The sequence below is a fragment of the Strix uralensis genome, chromosome Z (assembly GCF_047716275.1).
Source record: "Strix uralensis isolate ZFMK-TIS-50842 chromosome Z, bStrUra1, whole genome shotgun sequence".
NCBI lineage: Eukaryota > Metazoa > Chordata > Aves > Strigiformes > Strigidae > Strix > Strix uralensis.
Window position 1 is genome coordinate 65,776,889 of NC_134012.1, and position 26,363 is coordinate 65,803,251.

The 26,363-nt window shown below is 40.4% G+C and overlaps 1 protein-coding gene across 8 annotated transcripts in view; it reads right to left on the minus strand.

The window, feature by feature from the left end:
• GAK (cyclin G associated kinase) overlaps positions 1 to 12,153 on the minus strand; it is a 77,758-nt gene extending 65,605 nt beyond the window's left edge. For 4 of the 8 annotated variants that reach the window (XM_074857282.1, XM_074857281.1, XM_074857283.1 and 1 more), the window contains exons 1-3: positions 11,804 to 12,153; positions 1,809 to 1,870; positions 348 to 407 (exon numbers count right to left, since the gene is read on the minus strand). In XM_074857282.1, coding sequence (XP_074713383.1) covers positions 348 to 407; positions 1,809 to 1,870; positions 11,804 to 11,945 — 264 coding nt within the window. In that variant the 5' untranslated portion in view covers positions 11,946 to 12,153. Of the gene's footprint in view, positions 1 to 347; positions 408 to 1,124; positions 1,232 to 1,808; positions 1,871 to 2,908; positions 2,959 to 3,061; positions 3,316 to 11,803 lie in introns of those variants that run through there. The other 4 variants (XM_074857285.1, XM_074857286.1, XM_074857284.1 and 1 more) reach the window with 4 other exon arrangements.
• Between the last annotated feature and the right edge of the window lie 14,210 nt (positions 12,154 to 26,363).

Here is a 26,363-nt window from a genome sequence, read left to right on the forward strand (position 1 = left end):
GTATCATCTAAATAGTCCAAAGGTCTCTTGACCGCAGTCAGAGGACTGCAAGAAAGCTCAAATAAGAATTTCACTTCTTGCTAGACAAAGTACCTGACAACGTCTACACTAGCTACAAAAGTCATCTGCACACATTAAATTCCTGCAATTTATGAAGAACTGAACTTGATGGATGTTGATGCCAGATTCATGACAATCCAGGAACCCAGACCTTTCTCAAAATGTCAGTCCTTTTAAGCAGTGTATGGCATGGAAATAACTGAATCTGTAGAGCAGTCCTCAGTTTCTCAGAAATATTTGGTATCAGGCAATTACATCAAAACATTAAAATTTCCAGAAAAGGATACCATAAAGCAAACTTCCTGAATGATGGCTTTGTTCTTTTCTTCTTCATTAGACAATAATCGCTGTCAGAAAACAGAATATTTGAGAAGATATAGTTACAAAAACTTACAGAAAAGCAGTGTACAGCATACTTTTTTTTCCAGAACACAAGGATAAGCTACAGTCAACAACCTAAGGAGCTGTGATGGGACAGTAAACAAAGCAGGCTTATTGTACATTTGGACATACTGCCATAAATATAACATCCAGTTTTCCAGTTAGCTGTACTGTTCATGTTTAATGACAACAGAGTAGTTGTAACCTTTGACACTCAGAGCAACTGCTCTGACAGTTTTTAGTTCTATAAAACACTGAAGTCTCCTGGCTACAGCATTGTGCACTGACAAAGAGATTCATCTACTGCCTCAAATCTTTAAGAACAACCTTCAACCTACTCCAACCAAAACATGTCCAAATTACGTAGTCCAACTTTTTCAATGGTACCTAAGTGATCAGTAGCAAACCCAAGCATTACCATTTCCAGTATCACTTGGATTTGGAGTCAACAATTGACTAGAATGAATCTGAGCATTTGCTACAGAAGTACCAGTTTTGCAAGACAGAGGAAGTACAGTAATGGTTCACCTTTTCTCTTATTTTTAAATTGGGCTACTTCTAGATGACATTTTGAACACACACACACACTATATGGGTTTCATCACATGTTTTGTTACTATAGGATGTGGTACGAAAAGGAAGAAACCAGACCAAGTAATTACTGGTGGTGTAATGCCACCTACCTCTTCCAACTCTCATACTACTACTCTTTTCACTTTCTCTTCAAGATAGATGTCTTCATACTGCTACAGCCACAGAACATCCCTAACTCCAAAAATGAAGCCATTTTCTGGTGAACACAAGTGACATGATTTTTTTTGCAGCAAAACATGACAAACACTTTATTGTCCTTTCCATAATACTTCAGTTTTTCAGCTGTTACACGATAATTATAAGCCCTCAGAAAAAATCCAGGAGTGTCTCTGAAGAGTGCCAGGCTAAATGTTTGATCAATGAGTCAAAGGGTGGAGCACTATTTTTAATACTGATGAAACTTACTCTGGTAGGTTAATCAGTAGGCTGTCTGATTCTGAGGAGTGAAAAATATTCCTGTACCCCACTTCAGGTAACCAGGAAAGATTCTTTTTACCCATGCAACAAAATGTTTGGGGCAGGGTCATGAATTGCTAGACCAAATGAAGAGAAACAGCTGTAGTACCTAATAGAGCAACTCCCATCTTTGGCATCTAAGTATAAAGTGCAGGGTCCTAACAAGACTGACCATTCTAAATACAGATACAGTGTGCTACAAACACTGCTTTATCATTCTGGATTCCACTCAGTGGCATACATCAGGGATTAAGTGCTGTGCTACGGCATCAAGCAAGAAGACGTTATAAACATGTAGCGAAGTAAATTTACTTTACCTTTAAAGCATAATCTTTGCCACTTCCAAGATCTTGAGCTTCATAGACAAAAGCAAAACCACCTACAAGAAGGCACATAAAGTCAGTTTTAATTTCAGCATTCAGGTAAACCATTTGTAGTCTAACAGAGCTAATACATGAATTTATATACTTTTCCAAATGTAAGAAGCACACATTTTTCAGTGGCTTGCCAAAAGTACAGGTAACCTACATACCAGAGATAAAATATCCTCTTCCTCTTTTATACATGTCAAAAGCACACTGACTGTTACTTTCCTGCATTTTGTTAGTCTGCATACACAGATTTCCTATGAAGCAAGGGTTTTTTTAATGCAGGTCCTTATAAAACCAAGATTCAGTGTAGCAAATATTACCTATTTATTTTAAACAAACTGTTTCTTGGTTTTACGCTGTTAGGCTTCCTATCAAAACAGGAATATCCAAGTGAGATAAATTGTTAAATATACACCTCCTTATACTTTTTGGATGATTGCCACAATTCAGGCTTCATATTAAAAGCAGAAAGCATTTTCAAGTGCTGAAGCACATACTTCCAGTAACAGTGATGCTGTTATTAAGGCACAATTTGTCATTGCATACAACATTATTTTCATTTCAACTCCCTTTGTCAGAATATCTACTTCAAACACTACCAATTTGCTCAAGAACACTGCAAATTTTTTAGTAAGACTGAGAAAAAGTTACAGGTCTGCTAAGTTTCTGTTAATTATGTTAATATAACTGTATCAAAAGAAGATATTTGTACAGTTCTACTCCATTTTAAAGATCCCAGTATCATGTCCATTTCTTCTGGGAATGTTGTCCTCTTGGTTGCACTAACAGTGTGGTTGCTTATATGCTCTCCATCTATTGCCCAGAATAGAGTAACATGCAAAGTGACAAACTTCAATGACTTGCCTTTCTACTCCTTTAATATAAATTCTATTTTAATTGAACAACACAGCAATTTTCTCTCTGGCAGTAATTTGGAGAATAAGCACAGATGACTGAACTACAAAATTTTACTGGTCAAAAAGGCTAAGAGAATAAGATAAATAAAGAATGAACCACCACAGACAAGAAACAAGTTGACAAGGCACCTTTTTTAAAAAGATGCAGGATCCAAGTCAGTACAGTCACATTAGTACTTCTGTGGATGAAGAATATTAACATGAGGTTGAAGTGAACACAGTATTTGCTTTTTGCAATTCAGACAAATACATGGCTTTTCAAGAAGTACTCAAAAGTTTTACTTGGCAATTGAGCGTCACAGTGTTCTCCAAGACTCCTGAATGGTACTGCCCATATATCTTGTTACTTTGCCAGTAGCATCCACAACATGAAATTAATAAATGACAGATTCCGATATTGTCTTTGCTTTTGGTATCTAAAGGGAAATTATACACAAAAACAGAAAAACCAAGACCCCAGTTGCAGGGAGGACAAGCAAAAGAAAGTAACTAGTGCACTACAGAAGAGTTATAAGTATCAATGAGAACACTGAAGATGACAGCAAGGGTTGCAGTTCAGTCCCACCATACCCATGTGTGCATCATGCTTATCAGTTTACTTTGATTCTTCTGTAAAATTGGGTTCAGTACTTCCCACAGTAGGAAGTTCCCATAGCTTTTCTAAAGCCCCCAGTGCAAGCATTCTGACCAGCAATTACAATCAGCATTTGGGCACTAATGGGACAGGGACTAGAGACAGAATGAAGTCCACACTTACCACCATCTTAAGAGTATCACCTGAAGACATTTTGCTCCTTCCTAAATGAGTACATATGGAAGAATATGGTTCTGAGCAGAGCTGATCAGTTATGACTACTATGGATTTCATATAGCTATTGAAACAAGCAAGATAATTTGTGAGTTATCCTTCCACTGAAGCTGAGTGCTGCGAAACCACAGTTTCTGACTGCTTTTCCCAACCAGTTCCCTATACACACCCAAAGGCATGCCCCAGGTTTCAGAGCCCACTGTCCCAGTTAGTTGCAAGCCCCTACACCAGTGTACACCAGTCACTGCACCAGAGCTACTGCCTCTATATCTCTGTCCTACACAGATCCCACAGACCTTCTACACCGTGAAAGTACTGCTGGCCCTACAGAAGAAAATCTTTACATTCATTCTGATAAAAATTTCTTTGATTTTATTCTAATAACCCTGCAAGCTGCATCTTGAAAATACATGCTTCAAGTTACAAACTTCTAGCACACAAAATTACCACACAGTTAGTTTTTTGGAAGGCACTCAAGAGCAAAACTGTGACAGACACACCCCAGATTACAGAACAGTTATTCTGCAAATTCAGCTCAGCTGTGTATACTGGCAAGGGTTCTACCAGGGCTGAAATGGGGCATATCTACTCTGCATTTCAAGCATACACCTTGCTAACACCTCTATAAACATCCACAGACCTACATACATGCACTCCAAAATATAACCATGGTTCATTCAAATGCATCAAATGCCCTCCTGCAAATTACACAGGTGAAAGCACCTATACATCAGAACTCATCAAATCAATTTAATGAATCATTTTCAAGCATATATCGGATTAACAATCAAGCTGATCCAAAGTCTGAGGGCCCCTAGAAGCATCGCTACCTTTCCAACTATTTCAACTGGTCTGCTAAGCTTTCCTTACAAGCTCTTCCTCCAATATAAAAAATGCTTACAATATAGACGAAGTTGCACATTATCACTAAACTCAATCCTGTTGACACTGAGTATGAAGGAGTAAAAGGAATCAGTTTACCTGACTGAAAAAAGATAATAGTAAGTCTTCAAAAAAGGTGTATTTCAAATTTTCATGGAAGTGCTGATCATACAGTCCTCCTAAAACTCTAGACATGTTCACGGTTGCTGTGAAATTTTCTCTATTTGCAAATAATCTTGAAATTCATGTCTAGCACTCAAACAACATTTATGAAAACTACACAAGTTCATTTCTTGATGGAAAAGCCTGGGTTTTTTAACACTCAGAATCACAACATTACAGCCACCTCAGAAAGGCTTCTGAAGTTTAAGTAATCTTTGTTGCATTTAAAAGAATCTCATTTCCAACAAAAAAATTTAATTTCAGTCATCTTACCTGCTAGCTAGGAATCTGAAGAAATTTTATATTCAGCTTCATAACTACTTCAAAACATACACTGGTTGTAAGTTTCAGTATCACTGGAAATCATAAAATGGTTAATTTTGGCCTAGCAGTGCAAGTGAACATTTTGAGCAACACAAGCTATTTAAAAATGATAAATTCTTGCTAACAACAGAATATAAGCTCTGCTTAGGTTAAAGCACAGGTATTTGACTTCAAGTGAAGCATAATTGACCTTACAGTGTACAAACTAAGATTCTGCTGAAGGCAAATTTAAAGCTGGCAAGACTCAACTTTTATATTAGCAAAATACTTGGTTTAATTACTATGTTTTCATAGCATGGTTTAACAAAAGGAAAAGCAATGAAGAGTCTTCTTTAAGGCCATTTCAATGGTGGCATCGTTCACTGGAGTTCACAGCAACAGTTATGCAGTAGGATCTCACAACATATACAGAGATATTACAATAGTAAGCTAAAGGGAGAAACTTCATTAAAATAGCAATAGCTTGAGAGTACACAAGTAGCTTAAAAGATGCACTTTTACTTCAGCAATTGTACCTTAAAATCAAGTACTGAAATGCTAAACACAGAGTTAAGGTCATCAAATTTTTTAGAACTCCAAACAAAAACCAGTGGTATCATGCCTGAATAAATTCCTACTTCATTGCACCTGTTTATTATGGAGAATTTCACTGCTATGGCCTCTAACCTCATCCTTTACAGCTATGTCCCCACCAAAACATCAGTTTGAAGTTTCTCATTCTGTCATTTCACTGTTTCACCTGAATAAAACTCAGTTTCATACAACACTGCTCACACTAGGTGGTGATCTGTTCACTACTACTGCAGCACTACAGCTGATACCAATCTATGATACTAATCTATGATTTTCTGGGATACCAAAGGAGGTACAATAAGTTGTGAAGGTATTTTTAATTTACTTTTTTTAAAACCACCTGTTATTAGTGAAAACTCTTTCACAAAAGGCAAAATTAGTCATACTGCTTCATTATTAAAAGCAGTTTCATTTAGAGTTTGATGCTGGCATGCTTGTGTGGAGCTAAGTCTATTAAAGCAGTTTTAATATATATCCTGAATAGGGACAACTTTACTGGCAAAAATTCTCCTTTGCTCTAACAGTTTACTCCAGGCCTTCTGACCAATGTAGTTTACTTTTTTTTTCATTTTTACAAATTATATTCCAGTTTCACCTGTTTATAACCACACCAAGGATTTCACAGTCAACACAGCTATGTCAGTCAAGGATCACACCCCTACATCAACATACCTGTATGATCAAACACCTGTATAGCAGACCCAACTGAGACAGATGACAAAAATCTAAGAGTAGGACTACTTTGTTTTCTTTCCTAGTGGTGTAGAAAGAATGCCATTTTGTTTGGAGTGTTTTCACTTGTTATTTCCACTCATGTAAACATCTGCTTTAAGTCGGTTTTCTGAAGTTTATATCTGGAAAATCATTTAGTATTTCCCCATATAGGTTACCAGTATGCATATATGTCCACACCCTTCCAAGCTCTTGCCCCGAGAGACAAGTTTTTCACTCCTGAAGCATTTCGTAGTCCCATTTTCAGAACACAGCCTAGGGTCTCAAAAATGGTCTCAAATTATTTTCTGCCACTGAAATTATGGCAGAAGAAAAATAGTTTTCTTTCTTTTCTGTAGACACAAGCTTACACAAAAGAGGTTCACTATAAAGCACCCATCAACTCACAAAAATGGAGTAACCAAAGTGCAACAGTCAGTCCTGGAAACAGTCTTGCCCCATAGCAGACTCAGAAACATGCTAGATACTTGAAGAACCAGAAGGCACCCTAAAACCATCTGCTCATTAGGGTATTAACATGAATAGTGAAATCTCCATATTTGTTTCAATGTTCACTTGAGGATATTAGCTCACTGATTCTTATGCAGGAGAACATCACACACACTGAAACACTAATTTAGTCACTTATTCTCAGCTTTTGCCGTATATTTTGTCAGGCCGAAGAGTACATTGCTAAAGCAGTAACACAAGTTTCAAACATGTTACAATTAGCATACATGAGCATGCAGAACATTTCTCAATGTGCTCTGAAGGAAAAGTGTTGCTTGTTCCATGCCATCACTGCCTTCCACTGACCAGACTCCAAGTTGTTTTATGTAAATTTTTTAAGTTGAACCAAGATACCACTGCCCCATTTCACAAAATCAAAGACTTAGCCTATACTTCATAGAACAGCAATTATACTCAAGAATTAAAGAGAAAACCATAGCACATTCAAAAGTTAATCAGTCTGCAGTTGAATTTGTTATTGAAAAAGATGAAAACTGTAATTTTCCTGACACAATTATCTTTGACACAGGTATCAAGAAACAGAATAACTCAAAGACAAAGTGTTTCAAAATAAGTCACTGAAAGGACTAATACAGGAGTATTTCTATCTGGCTTATCTCACTTAACAGCTTACCATGAGAGAAATTTTCAGAACTTTTAAAAATTATTCTTCTGTTAGTATGACCTCTGTTCCAGAAAATTTAATAAAGCTAGAATAGGACACTTACTGATAATTCCATATTTACTATTCAACCTACAAAACTCACAGCAGTACTGAAGAAGTAAATTAAAGTCTCACTGGCATTAAAGTATTTGTAGGGATACTACACTACGCTTTGAGTGGCAGCAGTGAACTACTGGAGAAGTTGTCAACTGATTTTTAACACTTTAAAACCCCTTAAAAACATTACCTCATCTAACCAAACACATAACAAAACTTGCAGAAGATCCCTTTATCCTTTTAACCTTATAAGAGATTGGAAAGTATCAGGTTTTTTTCTGTATATCTCCATAAAAATGTAGTTCTCTATTTTCATAGAGGTTCTTTATATATTCTATTTTTTACTTTGTCAACAAGAGATAAGAAATAATTTATGAATGATAACTGCTTCTGCTACCCTATCAATGCAACAGCTACCTGCTTTTACTAAAAAGTCTCAGCAGAAACATTCAAGGAAGACTATTATATTTAAAGACTGCATAATTTTTAAGCACATAAGCAGTTTTGTCAATATCTTATTTAGCCATCAAATCATAATCCTGCCTTTCATTTGTGCTCTGAAGGGTAGTAATATTTTACAAAACATTCATTCAGCACACAGTAAACAGGTGTCTCCAATTAGCTACCTACCAAAGCTATTACAACTGTGCAATTTACAATTCTCAAAAACATTTATCTTTCCTTGTAATTTTGGAACTTGACAGTGCATGGCACTGGACATGCTATTCTCATATCAATTTACCCTCTCATTGGAACAGCATTACTAGACAGAATTGAGGAATGAGTTTCTGTAATTCATTGATCATCTTTGGCATTGGCAGTCTCTCAATGAATACTCTGCTAACCCAGTGACCAGGTTCTATTCATTCTACAGTGTAGGTGGAGATCAAAAAATTTCCCATATTTACTTGTCCATCACCTTTAAGTGTCACCATTAGGAGGTAAACAAACATTAAGACCTATCACAAGAGATGCTTTGTCCAACACAGGCTAAAATAAAGACCAGCAGCATCTAGCATTTGAAAAACAAATTTGCAAGATTATTTGTCTGTACATATATGCCACCTTTCATGAGCAAGAAAAAGAAACTTCTGAAAACTACTGTTCCACCTGCTGGATCAATTGTTCTCCCCAATGTCAAATGCTCAGGTTACATCGACTGTTGAATCAGTAAGGACCATCTCAGTCCCTCAACTATCTGGTACAGATTGTTACACGAATCCTGACATTCCTAAACAAAGGGGAAGGACACTCCAGGATGTCAACTGAAGAAGCAAAGAGTCATCATAGAAATGCACATACTGTTCACATGAACAGCAAGGGATCTGACAGAGGCTACGGTTTAAGACACCATTGTCTAACCCCATAAAAAACAAATATGTTAATAAACATTTGGAGAATTCTTATCACATGTAGCTAGACTACAAGTATGTAGATGCCCATGTTGTTATGGAGACAAGTAAAGAATACTCAAACTGGCAAGTGACTTGTAGACATACAACAGAGTGCCCTCTGTCCTGAGTGTGAGACAGTTACATTTACTAATATTTTGTAATTAAGTATGCAACCAGTTACTATTTTACTTAAGTAAAATTGTGAGGTGGTCTGTGCACTTCACTGGAGAACCCAAAAGAACCATAACACCTGAAGCCAGCATCATATGAAGAGCAAGTAGGGATTAAATGTGAAGACCCCAACCCATTTCCTCTAAAATTTCTTAAACTGCAGTGAGCTACTGAAATGCCCAAGTAGAAAATACAGGAGACCGTATTCTAGGAGCACTTAGTCCATTCTGTGAACACACTCAGTCTGTTCCTGCATTTGAAGGTATTATCAGCGCTAGAGATCATCACCAGCCGTCCTACCCTGGGTTGCTCTCAGCTTCCTGCAGCAGCACACCATGCTTTCAGCTAGACAATCCTACCCCTACCATGGCATCTCTGCAAAATAAATGGGGAAAGACATTCAAATTAACTGTACAGCTAGAGTCTCAGCTTATAGCATGGCCAAATGCATATTTGCACCGACACAGATGGGCAGCACACTACAGAGCTGGAATGAGTTGCAGGGTGCAAGAACTATATTTATGCTGTCATATGATACTGTGTAATGCTAATCTACAGACTCTGTTCACACCAACTGAAAACAAAGCAGACTGTATGATCTTACAGAAAATGCTATCTATCTGAATTGGCAGATCACACACAGTTCACCGTGGATTTGAAATCTGAATTCAGAAAGTAGCACGTGACTTTCTAGCAGGGAATTTGACATGAAGGGACTCAGAAGAAAAACATTCTGTTTTAGTAAGCATGGAAGGGAATGCCTATAAGCCACAGTTATGCAAGTATGTATCAGAAGGTGTCAAACACAGGTTAAGAGCTCCAAGATAAATTCAATTTCAGTCACAAACTAAATGATATGCTAAAGGCAGCAGGAGAGGCTGGGACTTCTATATTTTATATGTATTTTATATTTATACTGAATATACCCTAAGGATTGTTTTAGCTCAGTTATGTTGGCTAGAAATTCTAGAAAAACCAAGCAATTAGGCTCAGTTTCGCTCTGAAGTACAGAGAAAACAGAACAAAGTAAAACCATAGTACTGAGACAAACATGGGACACGACACAGTGGTTATATATAAATTCTCAAGAACACTAGACTTAAAGCATGTCCTCGTTTGCTTTAAATCATTTAACCCAGCATTTTCCCCCTGACATTTTAGAAAGCCTGTGTCAGATCCTGGGAAACAGCAGGCTGCTGCCAAAGTGAAGTATGAAAGACTTGTTTCAGAACCAAGAACTACACAGCAGGTAAGTCTCAAACACAGCTTCCTGCCCTTCCTTTCTTTTGTTCTTCTCTAGAAACTGCTATGATCTCTTACGGCATGAATGTCACAGTATCAGCAGTACCAGCCGCTTCGTTTAGTGCTCACCTTGCAGTCACATCATATTGAGTGCTTACATTTCACTCACAACTCTGAATCTTTTGTAAAGAAGCTGTAAATAAACCCTGAAGGCAGAACAGGACATGACATTTAGTACTGTTTTAAATGCAAATTACGATCTAAAAAACTGCCCGGTTTTGTCTGAGACCGTATGCCAAAAGTGCTTAAGCATTAAAGTAACAGCTTTTTTTGCCCTTAAGAAGATAAAACAGCGATGAAGACCAATGTCCTGTTGTTTTACACAAGCAAGTTTTCTTAAGTTTAACTAAAGTAGCTAATCTTGAAGAATCACATTTTTCTTCCATGCTGGTCACTAAGATTTCAACAAAAAACTACTCAAGAAAAAAAAAATCAATAAATTTATAGAACTACTTAGATACAAGACAATTACAAGAAGCAACTACAGAAAATAACTTCAATAATGAAGAAGAGGTCCGACAGAGCTTTGGGGTATGCAACCTAAATAACATCAATGACCTGTACAAAGTTAATGAACTATATAAGTGCATTAATATGGACAAGTTCACATTTTAGTCTTTTGAGACAATCTTTCAATGTCTCTTCTGCTTTAAGAAATAAAGTAATTCCTCTCACCACAAGATCCAGATTTGTTAATTTAAGTAATTTGCACATACTAAAGACAGCACCTATTTTAAAAGACTAGCAAGTGTGCCAAGATGTCTACCAAAAAAAAAAATCACTGAAACTGCCCAGACATTTAATTCCTGTACTCCAGCAAAGTCTATATGCAGAATGAGATCAGCCTCCTGACATACGTGTTTAAAGTTATTTCCGTATTTCAGTTTTCCAAACCATCAGAAACGGCACGAACCTTCACCTTTGGCATATTATACATGTCATTCTTAAAAAAAATATATCTTCAGCCCAGTATTTCCATGAGGTCCTAGGCAGATTATAAACTCCTTTGAGAGTTGTGTTACATGGTTAAAGTATTCTAAGTCATAAAGTGACTAAGTTGCCACACAACACACTGGCGCTCTACAGGTATTCCCAAAGCGGGCTAACAACAGCAGGTATCGCTCCCTACACGCGGTCCCCACGAAACACTTTCCGTGGCAACACAGATCGGCGGTACCACGGGCGGCAGTACACCTTTCGGAGAGACTGACTGCCCGCGCAGCAGGAAGCCGCCGGCCCCGGCCGGACAGACACTGCCGCAGGCGTCACCGCCCGTTCGCCCCCACAAGGCCTCCCCTCGCAGGCCACTGCCTGCCAAGGAGGAAGCCCTCCCGGCCAAGGAAGGGCAGACGGGGCAAGGGGCAACAGGAGGGCCGGGGCCCAAGGGGAAGCCCAGCCCAGCCCCGCAGGGGCGGGGTCCGCCCCGTCCCGTCCGGCCCCGGCCTGCCGCCGCCGCCCGCTCTTACCCTCCGCGATGACCCGCTTGATGCGCAGCTTCATATCGCCCATTTCCACCGTCTGCCCGACGAAATCGTTCTGGTCGCGGCTGGCGGCTCCCAGGGAGCCGGGGCCCGCCAGAAAGTCCAGGGCGGACTGGAATAGCGACATGGCCCCGGCAGGCACTGCCCGGCGGCGGGGCGAGGCGGGGGGCAGGGGGGTGGTGGCGGGGGAGAGGCTGGGCGGCGCCGCCAAGCTACCGACTGCAGCGACAGGAGGCGACCACCTCCACAGCTACCGCTCACTCCTCTCCAGGCTAGTTCCGGGAGAGCTGCGTCATTTATGACCTCCCTGTGTCACCTCCTCCCAGCCCGCCCCGCCGCCGCCGCCGCCAGCCCGTGCGCCTGCAGGCCACCCCCTCCCCGCCCGCCGTGGGAAGCCCCGCCCCTGGCGGTCGCAGGGCGGGGCGAGGGGGGGCGGAGCTCGCCTTCCCGCCAGGCTGACGGCGGTTGTCACCGCCCCACGGGCAGCGGCGAGAGGGCGTGGCGGGGCGGGGGGAGGCGAGGCGGGGCGGGGCCTCCCGCCGCTGGAGCCGAGGGCTCGGGGAGGGCTGGCCCAGGTGCCCCCAGCTGCCCCCAGCTGCCTCCCGAGGCGCGTCGCGATGGGGAGTCGCCGTGACCCGCAGGAGGCACAGCGCGGGGGGAGGGGCGCTGCGAGGAAGCGAGCCAGGGAGACTGGGCCCTGCTCGGCGATAAGAGCACAGGCAGGGAGAAGGGACGTCATTCACTAGGCGGCAGCTTTTTTCCAGCTGTTAACACTCAGCAGCTTGGCAGTCACCAAGAGGTAATGTTCCTCGTGTCAATAACTCAGGCCAACGAAGATGGCACGTAGTGGGCGGGACGTGTGCTTTTCCCCCAGACGGCTACTGTAATCCTTTTGTTACCATAAACCCGGTCTCAAAAGAACCCCCTAAAACTTAGTTTTAAGTTTTAGAAAGCAGGCATTCTTTATTGCAGCGCTGGATGCACAGGCGATTATTCCACCTAACGTGCATACACTAAAACAAAAGTTTATCCTTTTATATACCTTAAAGACATGAATATTCATACATTTTCCAAGAAGTCTCCACCTTTCTGCCTATCTATTACATTTACATAATGCTGGCATTGCAAAACTACACTACGCATGCACCACGGTCTCGGGTGGTCATTGGTGGTCCTTTGGGGAGTTAGCCCCCTACTCCTTTTTCCCTTTTATGGTCACGAGTCTTTTGAGGACATTTTCTTCTCCTTGGATGTTTCCTAACTCTGTTGTCCAGCCAAGATGTTCTTTCTTATCCACCTTGTTTGAACATTTCTGTCAGGATGTACCTATTCTCAAGGTCAGGATATTTTCTCTGTACATTTTAATCACTAGGCCTTGTTAAATACAAAATTAAACATTGTTTGGTAAAATAATTTCTTAATATTTAAGGTACAATGATCACTAATTGTTACAGGCCTCAAGTTGCAGGCACCAACTGCTCACAGGCAACAGCTAGCAGGCATCAACTCCCCCCTTCGAGACTTATAGGATAATGTAATATCATGTAAGTCTCATTCTATACCAATTTCTCATATTTGATACTAAAGCATAATTGTGAACAACAGTTACAACATTGAATCATGGTACATGCTAGAACACAGATATAGATTATCATCGTGATCATTACAAACAAATTTTTCAACCATGTCTAATTTGGTAGCCGAGAAGTAAGTTTGTGCCACAATTCTTCAAAGCCCCAGAACGTATTGTCCTTGGTGACCTGATGCAGGACTTTTGTCTGTTCCCAAATTTCTGCTAAATCAATGGAAATTCTACCATTCTGATCTACACACAACAGCTTGTGTTAATCACAGTGCAGACACCCCTTTGTGAAGCCAGTAGTAAGTCAAGGGCCATTCGACTTTGTAATACTACCTGAGATAAATTGGACACTTCATTTTGTAAGGACAGTCTGTTATAGTATTGTGAGTCCTTCTGGTTCATTTAAGGAAGGTCCTCACCCATCCACTCTGTTCATGCAGCTTATTATCTATTGTCATGTTTGGGACTAGAGCTCCTACAGCGCACACTTCTTTCTATCCTAGGCATAATATTTTCCAAGCTTAGTTATTGCATAGCCAATACCATCCTATTCCTTCTGTTCCAGGTACAGGCCACCCAGTTGAGGGTTTGGGTTTGTTTTGTTTAAATTTATCTAAGAGTGCTAGATCAAATTGGCCATCTACATGTAACTGTTACACTGCTTGGTTAGTCCTATATCTATAGCATTGATGTTTTTACAGGATGGAGTTGCATCATTTAGATGACATCACTGTATACAAGTATAGTTATAGGATACTTGTGGTTCTTCCATTTGGATTTCTTGTTGAGTAGTCATATTAGCAGTTCCCCACTAAAAGGCTGCACTTGTTGTAACCTCTCTGTAGCTCTGGCCTTGAGTGATGGTAATACTATCATGTAAGAGGGTATTGTCAGGGATTGGAATCCATGTGTAATTTGGTGTTCCTAGAGAGTGTTCTGGTAAATGTGTACAGACCTAACAATAGATTCTGATTCTATTTTGGTTCTGGCCAGACTTGACCCACGGCTATGATAATTGTTGTTAAAGGATTTTACCAGACTGCGTGTATCTCTAGGCTTGCTTTATTAACAACTCAGAGTTGGGCCATCACTTCAGTGAGTGGCAACAGCTAAGAAAAAGCACCCTCTATATATATGTTATAACATATAATACAAAGAGTCCTTGGTGATTTTCCAGGAACTTTCAACTCTTAATTCATCATCAATTTCAAAAGTCCATTGTATTCCACAGTTTCGACTAGTTCTTGTCATTCCGTTCTAATTCCTCTTCGGACACCACTGCTCATTGATGCAGTCTTCGGTCATCATGGTTACTTATCTTCTGAACAATCTTCATCATAATTCACTTTTAGACTTCTGAGAAAAGACTCAAAATGTTGTATTTAACATATACTTAATCTATGTCTAGTTTTTCATTACTTAGCTTTTCTAAGTTGCTTAAACTGTCAGTATTGTTCCTAGAACACCTGTGCTCTATTGCAAACAATATCTATTTATTAATTATTCCTGCTGTTAATAATATCCTAAGAGAAAACAGTTTTCTAAAGCTTGTTCCTTTTACAATTGTCACAGACCAAACATAAAACTCAATCATGATTTCCTTAATTTCAATTTAAGAGGAGATTGCTGCTCCACTGCCCATGGGGTGGGAGGGGTAGATATGGCAAATATCATTGGTAATTTGTGTTAGAATTGAAACAACAGAACCGTAATGCGGGAAAAATCCATGACAAGAGTACCCAGGCCCAAACCACACATGCACTGTGGACTGGGGGTGTGGAAATCCATTTTCTTGCTCATATGCAGACCCCAACTCCAGCGGACCAGAGTAGCATTGCCATCAGCTCCAGCATTGACCACGAGGGCTGCGATCAACAACCATGACCAGCTTTGTATTGCTGGAACTCTAGGAATCACAAGGCAGCAGGTCTGTTTCTTTCTTTCAGCAGCAGTACAGGCTTATGCCTGCTTGAAATGCCCTTAAACCTACTGTCTGAGAATCTTGTTTATCTATCAATGTGTACATTTTTAACATACAAGAATTAGAAAATGAAATTCCATCAGTGAAAACTGATTGTATTTAAAACTTTGCAGTTTTACTACTTAAACAAGAATGATTAATTTGACGGTTGAGAAAGGATCTTGGAACAAATAATCCAAAATTTGCGTAAAAAATCGTACACAGATAGGCACTAAGTGTGAGATCTGGTACTAAAAGTTTAACCTAAAGATTTGTACAATTCCTCTCGTTGCTTGAAATTGCTTAGATAGGACAGTCACAGTGGCAGTTTGTCCTAAGAAAGATTGCAGGAGCAGTAACTGTTACACATGAAAAAAGTATAAGAAAAAATGTAGGATAAGAAGCAGGAATGTTACATTTGAAAAAATCAGGATGGATTTGGCACTCCAACTACTTCAGGTATGCTAGGAGACCCTTGATGTAGATGCAACTTTTCTGGCCAAAAAGTTTAAAAGAATGCCTGGGTAATATTTCACTGATCTGTCTTTTTAAATATCCAGGACTATACTGGAGAGGTCAAGCAGACCACTAAGTAAGATGCAGTTTGAAATGCGTGCAGCTGTCTAGAAAGCTCTCCATTAGTGGGGCTGACCTTTTTATTGCTGAGACAAAAGTGTGGTAGAATCATAGAATGGTTTAGGTTGGAAGGGACCTTAAAAGTCATCTAGTTCCAATCCCCCTGCCATGGGCAGGGACACCTTCCACTACATCAGGTTGCTGAAAGCCTCATCCAACCTGGCCTTGAACACTGCCAAGGAGGGAGCAGCCACAACTTCTCTGGGCAACCTGTTCCAGTGTTTCACCATCCTCACAGTGAAGAATTTCTTCCTTATACCTAAGTTAAACCTACCCTCTTTCAGTTTAAAACTGTTACTCCTTGTCCTATCACCACCCTCCCTGATAAAGTGTCCCTGCCCATCTTTCCTGTAGGCCCCCTTTAAGTACTGGAACGCTGCTAGAAGGTCTCCCTGGAGCCTTCTCTTCTCTAGGCTGAACAGCTCTCCCAATCTGTCTTCATAAGGGGGGTGCTCCAGCTCCCTGATCATCTTCGTGGCCCTCCTGTGGACCCACTTGAGCAGGTCCTTCTCTTTCTTATGTTGGGGCCCCCAGAGTTGGATGTAGTACTCCACGTGGGGTCTCATGAGAGCAATCACCTCCCTTGACCTGCTGGCCACACTTCTCTTGCTGCAGCCCAGGATACAGTTGGCTTTCTGGGCTGTGAGCACACATTGCTGGCTCATAGTCAGTTTTCCATCCACCAATACCCCCAAGTCCTTCTCTGTAGGGCTACTCTCAATGCACTGATCACCCAGCCTGTATCCGTGCTTGGGATCACCTTGACCCACGTGCAGAACTTTGCACTTGGCTGCACCACACAGTACTCGGCCAAAAAAATATTCTTTTTATTTAGGTAGTTTGAGAGGCCTCTGGATTTTTTTTAAGTTGTTGAAGGCAGTAAGGCTCATCCATTTATATGTTGGCATCAACCCTGTTGAAAAGTAGTGTTGAAAACAAGGTTGTGCCATCACTTACTAATTTGCATCCCAGTTCTGACAGCTACACTGGACTGCTGCAGGATGGTTGATCTTCTGATGAAAAAGCTCTGCTCCAGCTTTCCCATTTTAACTTTTAGCCAGGCCTCTTCCTTCTACAGCCTCATGCAGAATGAACCAAAAGTCATTCTGGCCAAAAATCTTGTGCAGGGAACATTGTAAAGAAGGGATTTCCTTTTCTATCATAAGGTCAGGGCAGGGAAGAGCTATAATCTGGAGAATTATTAAATGAAAAGCTATTCTGTCTATTAGCATGTAGTAAAAATATGCACTTTAATTTCCATTCCAGTAATTGATTTCAGCTCCTTAGGAATTAAATGAATGAAATAGTAATGAATTAGCATTCTACTTTGTATTTCTCTATATCATTTAATTGAAATATAGCTAGGAAAATGGCATATATAATAATGTCTGCATGGCTCTAAATAGGGTTTGTTAGGTTCGGCACAGCTGAAAATCTATTTCAGAAGTACATCTTGGAAGAAGGAAGATTAAATACATTTCCAGGGTTTGTATTTTTTAGGGCAGCTGCTCTTGATGTACTCTGAAAGCATGAGTCACAAGGCTAATCCTGACACAAAGCCAACAGGTTTAACCTTTCTTTATTTAATGTCTTCATTTTGCATACAGAGACCCTTCATCTCTTCTGAGACCAGAAAGATATGAAAGTTACTTTCAGAGCCAAGCTGCCACTTCTTCATTCATTTTCTTCCGTAATTGGCTAGTTCAGGTTTGAGTGAAACTATGCCCTTTTGAAAGATTTAGGTTTATCTCTGCCTCACACAATCCAGCAAGAATCATCAGCTTTTGGAAGTGCTCATCCAAATTCACTATTTGAAAAAAAATGTTTCCTAGAACACCCACTAGTACCTCTACATGTTACTGTGTATAATACACCAAAGTAATTTTCTGCAATACAGATATTTGATTCATGTAGCTTTTTTGTATTAGCTGAATATCCATAGAGCCTGCTACTTTGGATAACGTTGCAAAACACAATGCATAAAGTATTATGTTCTTCAGATGTGCAATTATAATATTTTTCTTACACACATCATGACTCACTGTATGTTGGGAGATTTTTATAATATATTGTAACCACATATTTCAAAGAAGAGTCTGATCATTTTGATATTAAAGTAACAAGTTTAATAAAGCAACAATTGCAAAATTTTGAAATAAAAATATTTTTATTATCCTTGTATGTAGGCTACATAGTAATTTAGCTAAACTTTCAGCAATAACTGCCATCTTACTGCTTATGTCTGATTTGGGCAGCCTTTTTTATTTTTGAAGTTTCAGTTTAAGTGATTAATTTCTAGAATGATAATGGGAAAGCATGCCAATCATACAAAGAAATTACTTCACTGATTTTGTGGACCAATAGTTTTGTCTCTGACTTTGGATTAGACACTACAAATTTAGCAGAGGTACCTTTTCTCTGTTTGCTTCTTTCAAACAAGGCATATGTCTTTTGTTGCTCTTGAGGAAAATTTTGCATAGGGCAAATTAGCTACCTTATGTAAAGAAAATTAATTATTTAGTTATTAGAAAACTTGCTAAAATTTGTAGACAGGATCTCTGGAGATAGGATGTATACTATACCTGTTCCAATCCGTGGTTAGGGATTTCTTCTGCAGCTGGTGCTTCTTGCTACTTTGAAACACAAATCATCAACAACACGGGGAAAGAAACCTTTGTACTCTGGAGACAGAGACTATCCAGCTCCTTGAAGAAAAGATCTGTATCTATTATGTCAAGTCTATTTATAGGAAGCCAGAGAGCAAGGTGAAAGAAGTGTTGTAGAAATGTGTTCTTACTGTCTGAAATACATCATGGTCCAATTTGCCTCCTGTAGGCTCCAGCTGGCTAACAGTCAGAAAAGCCTAAGCTCTGCTTTTTTTTTTTTTTTTTTTTTTTTAACAATGAGCAGTGATTAAGAGACACCTCCATTAAACAAATCATTTCATCATTAAATTTCACAAGAGACTTTTCCTTATCAGAATGGTCTCCTGTGACAAACAGAGCATCACAGCTTCTTAACAAAGCACTATTCAACTTTGGAAGGGTGAAGTATGACAGTAAAATTGATACTAGCTGTAAATGAGACAGCTGTAAAATTGATACTATATGCTCATTTACTGAAATCTCTTTCAAGAGGTCATTATAGTCAGTTTACTGTATAGTCATCTCTGCAATCCCTTGCCATTTAAGGACTGTATCCCTATATTACTAAAAGTGGAAGTTATTCTGATATTTCAAAATTTTTAGCAAGCTACATTACTATTTATTTTCTAGACAATACCAATTTGAACAAATTTTAATGAAGGTTAATGACATGTTTTATGCCTACATGGCCATATGCATACTGAACAGGATTAGTTTCACACAAAGAGAGTCCAGGGTCCTATGATAAAAGGAAAACTTGTTATTAAATAAAAAACTGAAAAAAGCCCACAAAAGAATTGCAGCTTTTATTCCAAGAACAAATTTGTCTTTATTATGGAAGAAAAAAAGCCTTTTTTGTAGGTCACAAGACTGACTGCTGTACTACTCTGCTAGATCGGGTTAACTGTACCAGGCCAGGTAAGGTGCAGGTACAGCTGTATAATGTCACGGTAGAGACGGACATGACAAGCAATTGATGCAGACAAAATGTCCGACACTTTATTATCTATGCTCTTCTTTTACATATGCCTTACAAAGCCATGTGCTCATTTAATTGGTTACACAGTTGTTTTTCATCATTGCTATTGGTTGGCTTTTACTCTTCTTTCTGCTCCTTAGTACGTACAGAATTGCAGCCCCTCCATCCTACGCCCTTGCTCAGAGTTCCTTTCATCTTCTTTACTTCAGCAAACATCTCCCTTTTCAAGGGTTCACTGGAATCTTGTCAAGGCCAAATTCTTCTTCAATCAGGCTGGTGGCAGACCCAGCTGCCTCCCCCAACAATTCCCCCTTTTTGTATTTGTGCTAGAAATATTGTGTGAGCAGTCTTCTGCAGAGCCCTTTGCAGAAGACTGACAAGACAGGGCAACATTAAAAGCGTTACAATTACCAAGATCACTACCCCCACAGTTTTGACCAGAGATATCAACCATCCAGACAGTCCCCAACCGTTAAACATCCTTGTTAGCCAATCTAAGCCATCATCTGTTAAACGCTTGACACCATCTTTTAGCTGCTGTATGCTTTTAAAAATAGATTATGAGTGGTCAGACAAATTCATGCAACACATTCCATCAAAATCTTCACACCCATGTCCTTGTGCTAAAAGCAAAGAGTCAATGGCAGCTCTATTCTGTAAAGTAGCATGTCTAACACTATCAACATCAGTTAAAAGATCACTAAAGGCTAATGAGGTAGCATTAGTTTGTTTGCTAAGCCAACACCCTGACTTCTTTAAATTTGCTAAAGCATTTGCAACACCAACTCCTGGTGCAAGAATGGAGGATGCAATAATTTTGCCTGAGTTCCAGAATGTTATTTGGTCATTACATTCAGAGGTAAATTGATGAACAGTCCTCCAGCTTCATTTCCGATGCCTAGCTACATTGTGACATTTGGTGTCAAAAGGGTGAGACGGCCGAGGCTGCATGGACCTCCATTTAATTTGGAGTGAATACCTCCCCATGCTCGATCTCTACAAATTAAAAAGACACAAGGAGGTAGTGCAAGAGGAACAGCAGAAGACCGTGAGACGTTAGTTGAGGTATAATTGCACCAAGCGGTTGAGTTATGATAAGCAGCATTAGTTGCATTAACATTTTGCCCTCTCCGTGCGAAAGTATTATAAGAATAATTAAAAAACACACAAGCATCCATTATGACAGAGCCTAGTAACTCTAGTTCTTGGGGTTCTTGCATAACCTGTGGAAGGTGACTATATATACCATCCCAATTATCTGTACACCTTTTTGGAGAGTTGCAAAGAGAGAAAGGCTGAAGGGTTTGTGGGTTTGGCCATGTGTCTACTGGCAATCCCACCAAACACATGGAGAATGGATTTTCAGGGCTCGCAGTAGAGAGGCACAAAGCTTCTTGATGTGTCATGTTTGCCAAAGTTACCCAGACATTCTGCTTGGGTTGTGGAACTACCCATCCTTCACCCTGATGCAGGTTCCAGCACAGGCCGAACACACCGAGCTGGAACCCAGCGAGGGCCAGCATCTGCAGAGACACAAGCATAACCCCTGCCCCAGGTTAATAGCTCACACGGTCCACTCCACTGGCCAGTAACTAGATCTTTAACATGCAGTTTGACGCCGTTTTGCAAGTCCTGTTTTGAAAAAAGAGAAATGTTGAAAAAGAGGAGGCAGAGAAGAATTATCCCCATAATGGAGAAAGTTGAGAACATAAACTGCTTTATCTATACGTGCCTGGCGGGGTTCCCCAATCATTCCACCTTTTTGTTTTTGAAGCTGCTGCTTCAGCGTGCCATGCGCACGTTCAACAATTGCTTGCCCTGTGGGGGAATGTGGAATGACTGTAATGTGAGTAACACCCCACATATCAAAAAATGTCTGAACTTTCTTCGAAACATATGCAGGGCCATTATCTGTTTTGATTTGGCATGGTACCCCAAGCATAGAAAAAGCCTTTTGGAAATGTCGAATTACATCTTTTCCTGTTTCTCCATTACGTGCTGTTGCTACCAAGGCATGAGAATAAGTATCAATAAAAACATGAACATATTTCTGTCGGCCAAACTCATGCGCATGAGTAACATCAGTTTGCCAAATCTGTAAGGCTCGCATACCTCTGGGATTAGTACCAAAATACACTGGTGTGTGAGTTCCTTGGTAATCAGGGCAGGCAGCCACAATGGAACGAGCTTCAGTATGAGACAAGCCGAACTGCTATTGTAAAGCTTTAAATCCTTGGTGAAAAAATTGATGTGATAATACAGCTTGTTGCTTTATGTTAGGAACAGTACTCAGAGCCATAGCAGAAACAAGAGCGTCCGCTCTGACATTACCCTCTGTATAAAACCCTGGTAAAGTAGTATGACTACGAATATGCATGACAAAGTAGGGTTTTTTCGCTGTTGAATACTCTTCCAGAGTTCCAGGAGTACTTCAAATAGCAATCGATTGTCTGACATAGTTAAAACTACTTTGTCTAGTCGAGCAACCAAGTTGGCTACATATGCTGAATCGGTTACAATATTTACAGGAGAAGTGAAACTAGAAAAAACAACAGCCACAGCACGTAGCTCTACTACCTGAGGAGAGCCCTTTTGATATACCACCTTGTTCTGCCAGTCATGGTTTTCATTCCATACTACTGCTGCTTTACCTGTTTTTCCTGAACCATCTGTAAAAACAGTGAGGCCGTCCACTGGTTCTGGTTGGCTTAAACTTTTCTGACCAAATGGTACTTCTCGAGCAAATTTCAGCAGCAGGTGTGATGGCAGGTGATATGATATCTGTCGCTGAAAGCCCGCCATGGCTGCTTGCAGCTCATAATTATTCGCCAGACACCATTCAAAATACCAATTTTGAACAGGTAAAACAATCGTAGCTGGGTCACACCCTGTTAGTTCTAAACATCGTTTTCTGGCTTTTATGATTGCATCAGCAATGAGCTCGAACAGTCCAGGAGCAGTTTTTCGTGGACAGAATGATAAAAACATCCATTCCAAAATATGTAATGGGTCATCCCACTCAGGATTCCACTGCACTAAAGCACCAAATGGCACAGTTTTGTCAAGTAGTACAAAGAGTTGTACCAATTGAGACAGATCTATTTGAGGAACAAATTTCTTGTGTATAGATTGTTCTACCATGTGAATTACATTTAACGCTTCCTTATTTAATATTCTGGGTTCTGTTGGATCATTGGAATTTTTTAATAATTCCAATAATGGTTGCAATTGCGAATTGGTCAGTCTGAGATAGGGCCTGATCCAATTCAAGGATCCCATTAATTTCTATACATCATTAAGGGTTTTAACTTCAAGGTTAAGTTTCACAGGTTGAGGCATTACCTGCTTACCTGTAACTGTCATTCCTAGATATTTCCAGGGTTCTACCTTTTGTACCTTTTCAGGGGCAACAACCAATCCACATTGTTGTAATGAATCTCTGGCCAAATTCTCCATTTGGTTCAACTGCTCTTTGCTGTTTGATGCTAACAGGCTGTCATCCATGTAATGATAACAATAGCTAGTAGGGAATTTTTCACTCACAGGTGACAAAGCCTGGGCTACAAACCATTGACAAATTGTTGGCAAATTTTTCATGCCTTGTGGCAAAACCTTCCATTGATACCTGTTTGAAGGTTCCGCATGATTTACAGAAGGCACGGAAAATGCAAATTTCTCTTTGTCTTGGGAGGCCAATGGAATAGTAAAGAAACAGACTTTTAAATCCATCACAATAATTTCCCAATCCATAGGAGTCATGGCAGGTGAGGGTAGGCCCGGTTGTAGGGCTCCCATCATAGCCATGACAGCATTAATTTGCCATAGGCCATGTAAAAATCACCATTTTCCTGATTTCTTTTTGATTACAAACACTGGGGTATTCCATGGGCTATGAGAAGGTTCAGTATATCCAGCAGCTAGCTGTTCTGCCACCAATTCCTGCAGGGCTTTTAATTTCTCAATTGGCAGGGGCCACTGATCCACCCACACAGGGTTATTTGTTAACCAGGTTAATGCAAATGTGGGTTGTACAACACCCTGCAACACAGTGGCCCCCGTCAAAAATCCGTAGTGATTTTTACGCCCCACTGGGATAAACAGTCACGTCCCCACAAAGTTAAAGGTGTTACTGTAACATAAGGTTGAACGGTGGCTCTCTGCCCCTCAGGATTTATAATCATGACTGGAAGAGCAGAGAGCTCACAATGAGACACTCCTCCCAACCCCACAATTCCTGTGTCTGCTATCACTGTGGGCCAGTTAAGTGGCCAGTCGGTGCGACAGACAGTAGTTACGTCTGCTCCAGTGTCCAGAAGTCCATGAACTTCAGCAGAGGGAGGATGACTGTCTCGGTTGTAGATGGTGCATTTCATGGATGGATGATGCATCTCTATGGGTTGTGACCACAAGGCAATCGGTGATCCGGTCGATCCAAAGTTGCCATCCCCATGGAGGCGCTGCTCTGCTTTTGGGACACAACTCAGAAAGGGTATAAGTTGAGCAATGCAAGTGCCTTTTGGAATGGTTGCTGGTGGGTAAGGAGTAGAAATCATAGCACAAATTTGTCCAGTAAAATCGGCATCAATAATTCCCACATGCACAATTAATTCATTCAAAGTGCTGCTAGATCTTCCGATTAATAGGGCACTCAATCCCTGTCCTATAGGTCCTTTTGCATCGAGCAGCACTTTAAAAATGTCTTTTGTTAAAAGTGTTACTATGTCGGCGGTGGATACATCCAATCCTGCTGACCCGACAGTTTCAGCTGTGAGCCGCTCACAGAGTGGGTGGTGAGGAGCCCCTGACGTGCGGGAGGGATTTTATATCTCTCACGCTCTTTTTCCCATTTCCCTGGAGAGGCTGTCCACTGGCATGAAATTTAGACCGACACTGTGTAGCTAAATGACCGAGTTTCCCACAACGGTTGCAGGTTATTCCTGCAGAGCTGTTTGCTGTGCTTTTTGAGGACTTATTAACAGGGCAGCTGGCTTTAACATGGCCTGTCTGGTTACATCTAAAACATCTTTGTGGCTTATCTTTTAGTGCTGTAGCAAGGGTGTCAACCATATGTTCCACAGTGCCAACTTTAGAACATGCAACAACCGTATCAGGTACAGAGGGATCTCCGGGTAAAGCTTCGATAATTTTTTGACAGTCCTCATTAGCATTATCTTTTGCCAATTGCTTGCACAATATTTGTTGCAATGCCTCTTTTGACCCTTTAGAAATTGCATCCCATAACTTCTGCCCTACTTCTTGCCACGCTGATACACTGAATGCAGTGGCTGCAGTAGCTTAAAATCCTTGTATCTCATTCCACATAAGCATTCTCTTTAAACCTTGGTCTGTGGTTTTTACCCCTTTTCTTTTTAATAGGGCCTTCCATGTGGACAATATTGTTTCTTCCTCTTTTGTTATTTGTTGGCCCATAACTATAGTCCCATTCCCTGTGGCTTACCTTATCAGGTGTCGAAGTTCAGGTCCGGACCAGGCAGATTCCCACTGCTATCAGCTTCACTGGGCTCCATTTCCGCTGCACGTTGTCCTGCAGCCCACACAGAAGCTCTCTGTGTCAAAATCGCCTTCTCGCTTCTTTGTCAGAATCACGTCGGCTTATCATGTCGGGGTCACCATTTGTCATGGTAGAGACGGACACAACAAGCGACTGATCCAGACAAAATGTCCGACACTTTATTATCTACGCTCTTCTTTTATATATGCTTTACAAAGCCGTGTGTTCATTTAATTGGTTACACAGTTGTTTTTCATCATTGCTATTGGTTGGCTTTTACTCTTCTTCTCTGCTCCTTAGTACGTGCAGAATTGCGGGTCCTCCATCCTACTCCCTTGCTCAGAGTTCCTTTTATCTTCTTCAGTGAACATCTCCCTTTTCAAGGGTTCACTGGAATCTTGTCAAGGCCAAATTCTTCTTCAATCAGGCTGGTGGCAGACCTGCTGCCTCCCCCGACAGTATAATGACCTCACTTCAACTCTGATCTATCAAAGGACAGTGGATCCATCAGTCTTTATGTGAAAGGAAGCAGCTTTGTAGAACTTGCTTGAGACTAATGTTACATTTGACCTGATTAGTTAGCATTTGATTAGACTTAACACTGGAGCCTGTATTGTTCCCTTGGGAGTGGGGTAGCCATATTGCTTAATTTTCTGTTACAATTCCTTAAGTAAGAGCAGCTACAGCATTCCAACATTCTGTCTTAGTTTACGATTTGATGACAAATTTGCTTGCCAGAACTGCTACTTTCTGTATACAAGCCTTTTCATATTCTAGTCCTTGAAGAGAAGCTAAATGATTTTGAATTATCTTCTCCCCTCTTTGTGCTTTCAGCCAGAGAAGTCAAAGGAAGGTAATAGCCTCTGAGTGTTTTTTACAAAATTTTTTTACATTTCAGAAGTGGCCAAATGAAGCTTAACTGAAACTTCATACCAGCCAATTCCAATTCATGCAGACATGGAAAATTTCAGTTTGTGAAAGAGTAACTATAAATGAGTAAAAGAATTACAACACAGAAGTTCATCAGTTTTCACAGATATGCCTACAAAACTTTAATGTTAAAAGTTTTTTAACTACCGCACTGCAAAGTGTATTTAGAGATACAATGAACAATGTTCCAAAATGGGTATTTTTACTATTACATCATTATTTACATAACTAAAGCTGTAGTTGTAGAAGTCCTGGCTCAAAGAATTATGGCAATTTATGCTATTACTGCTTTCCTCTCACA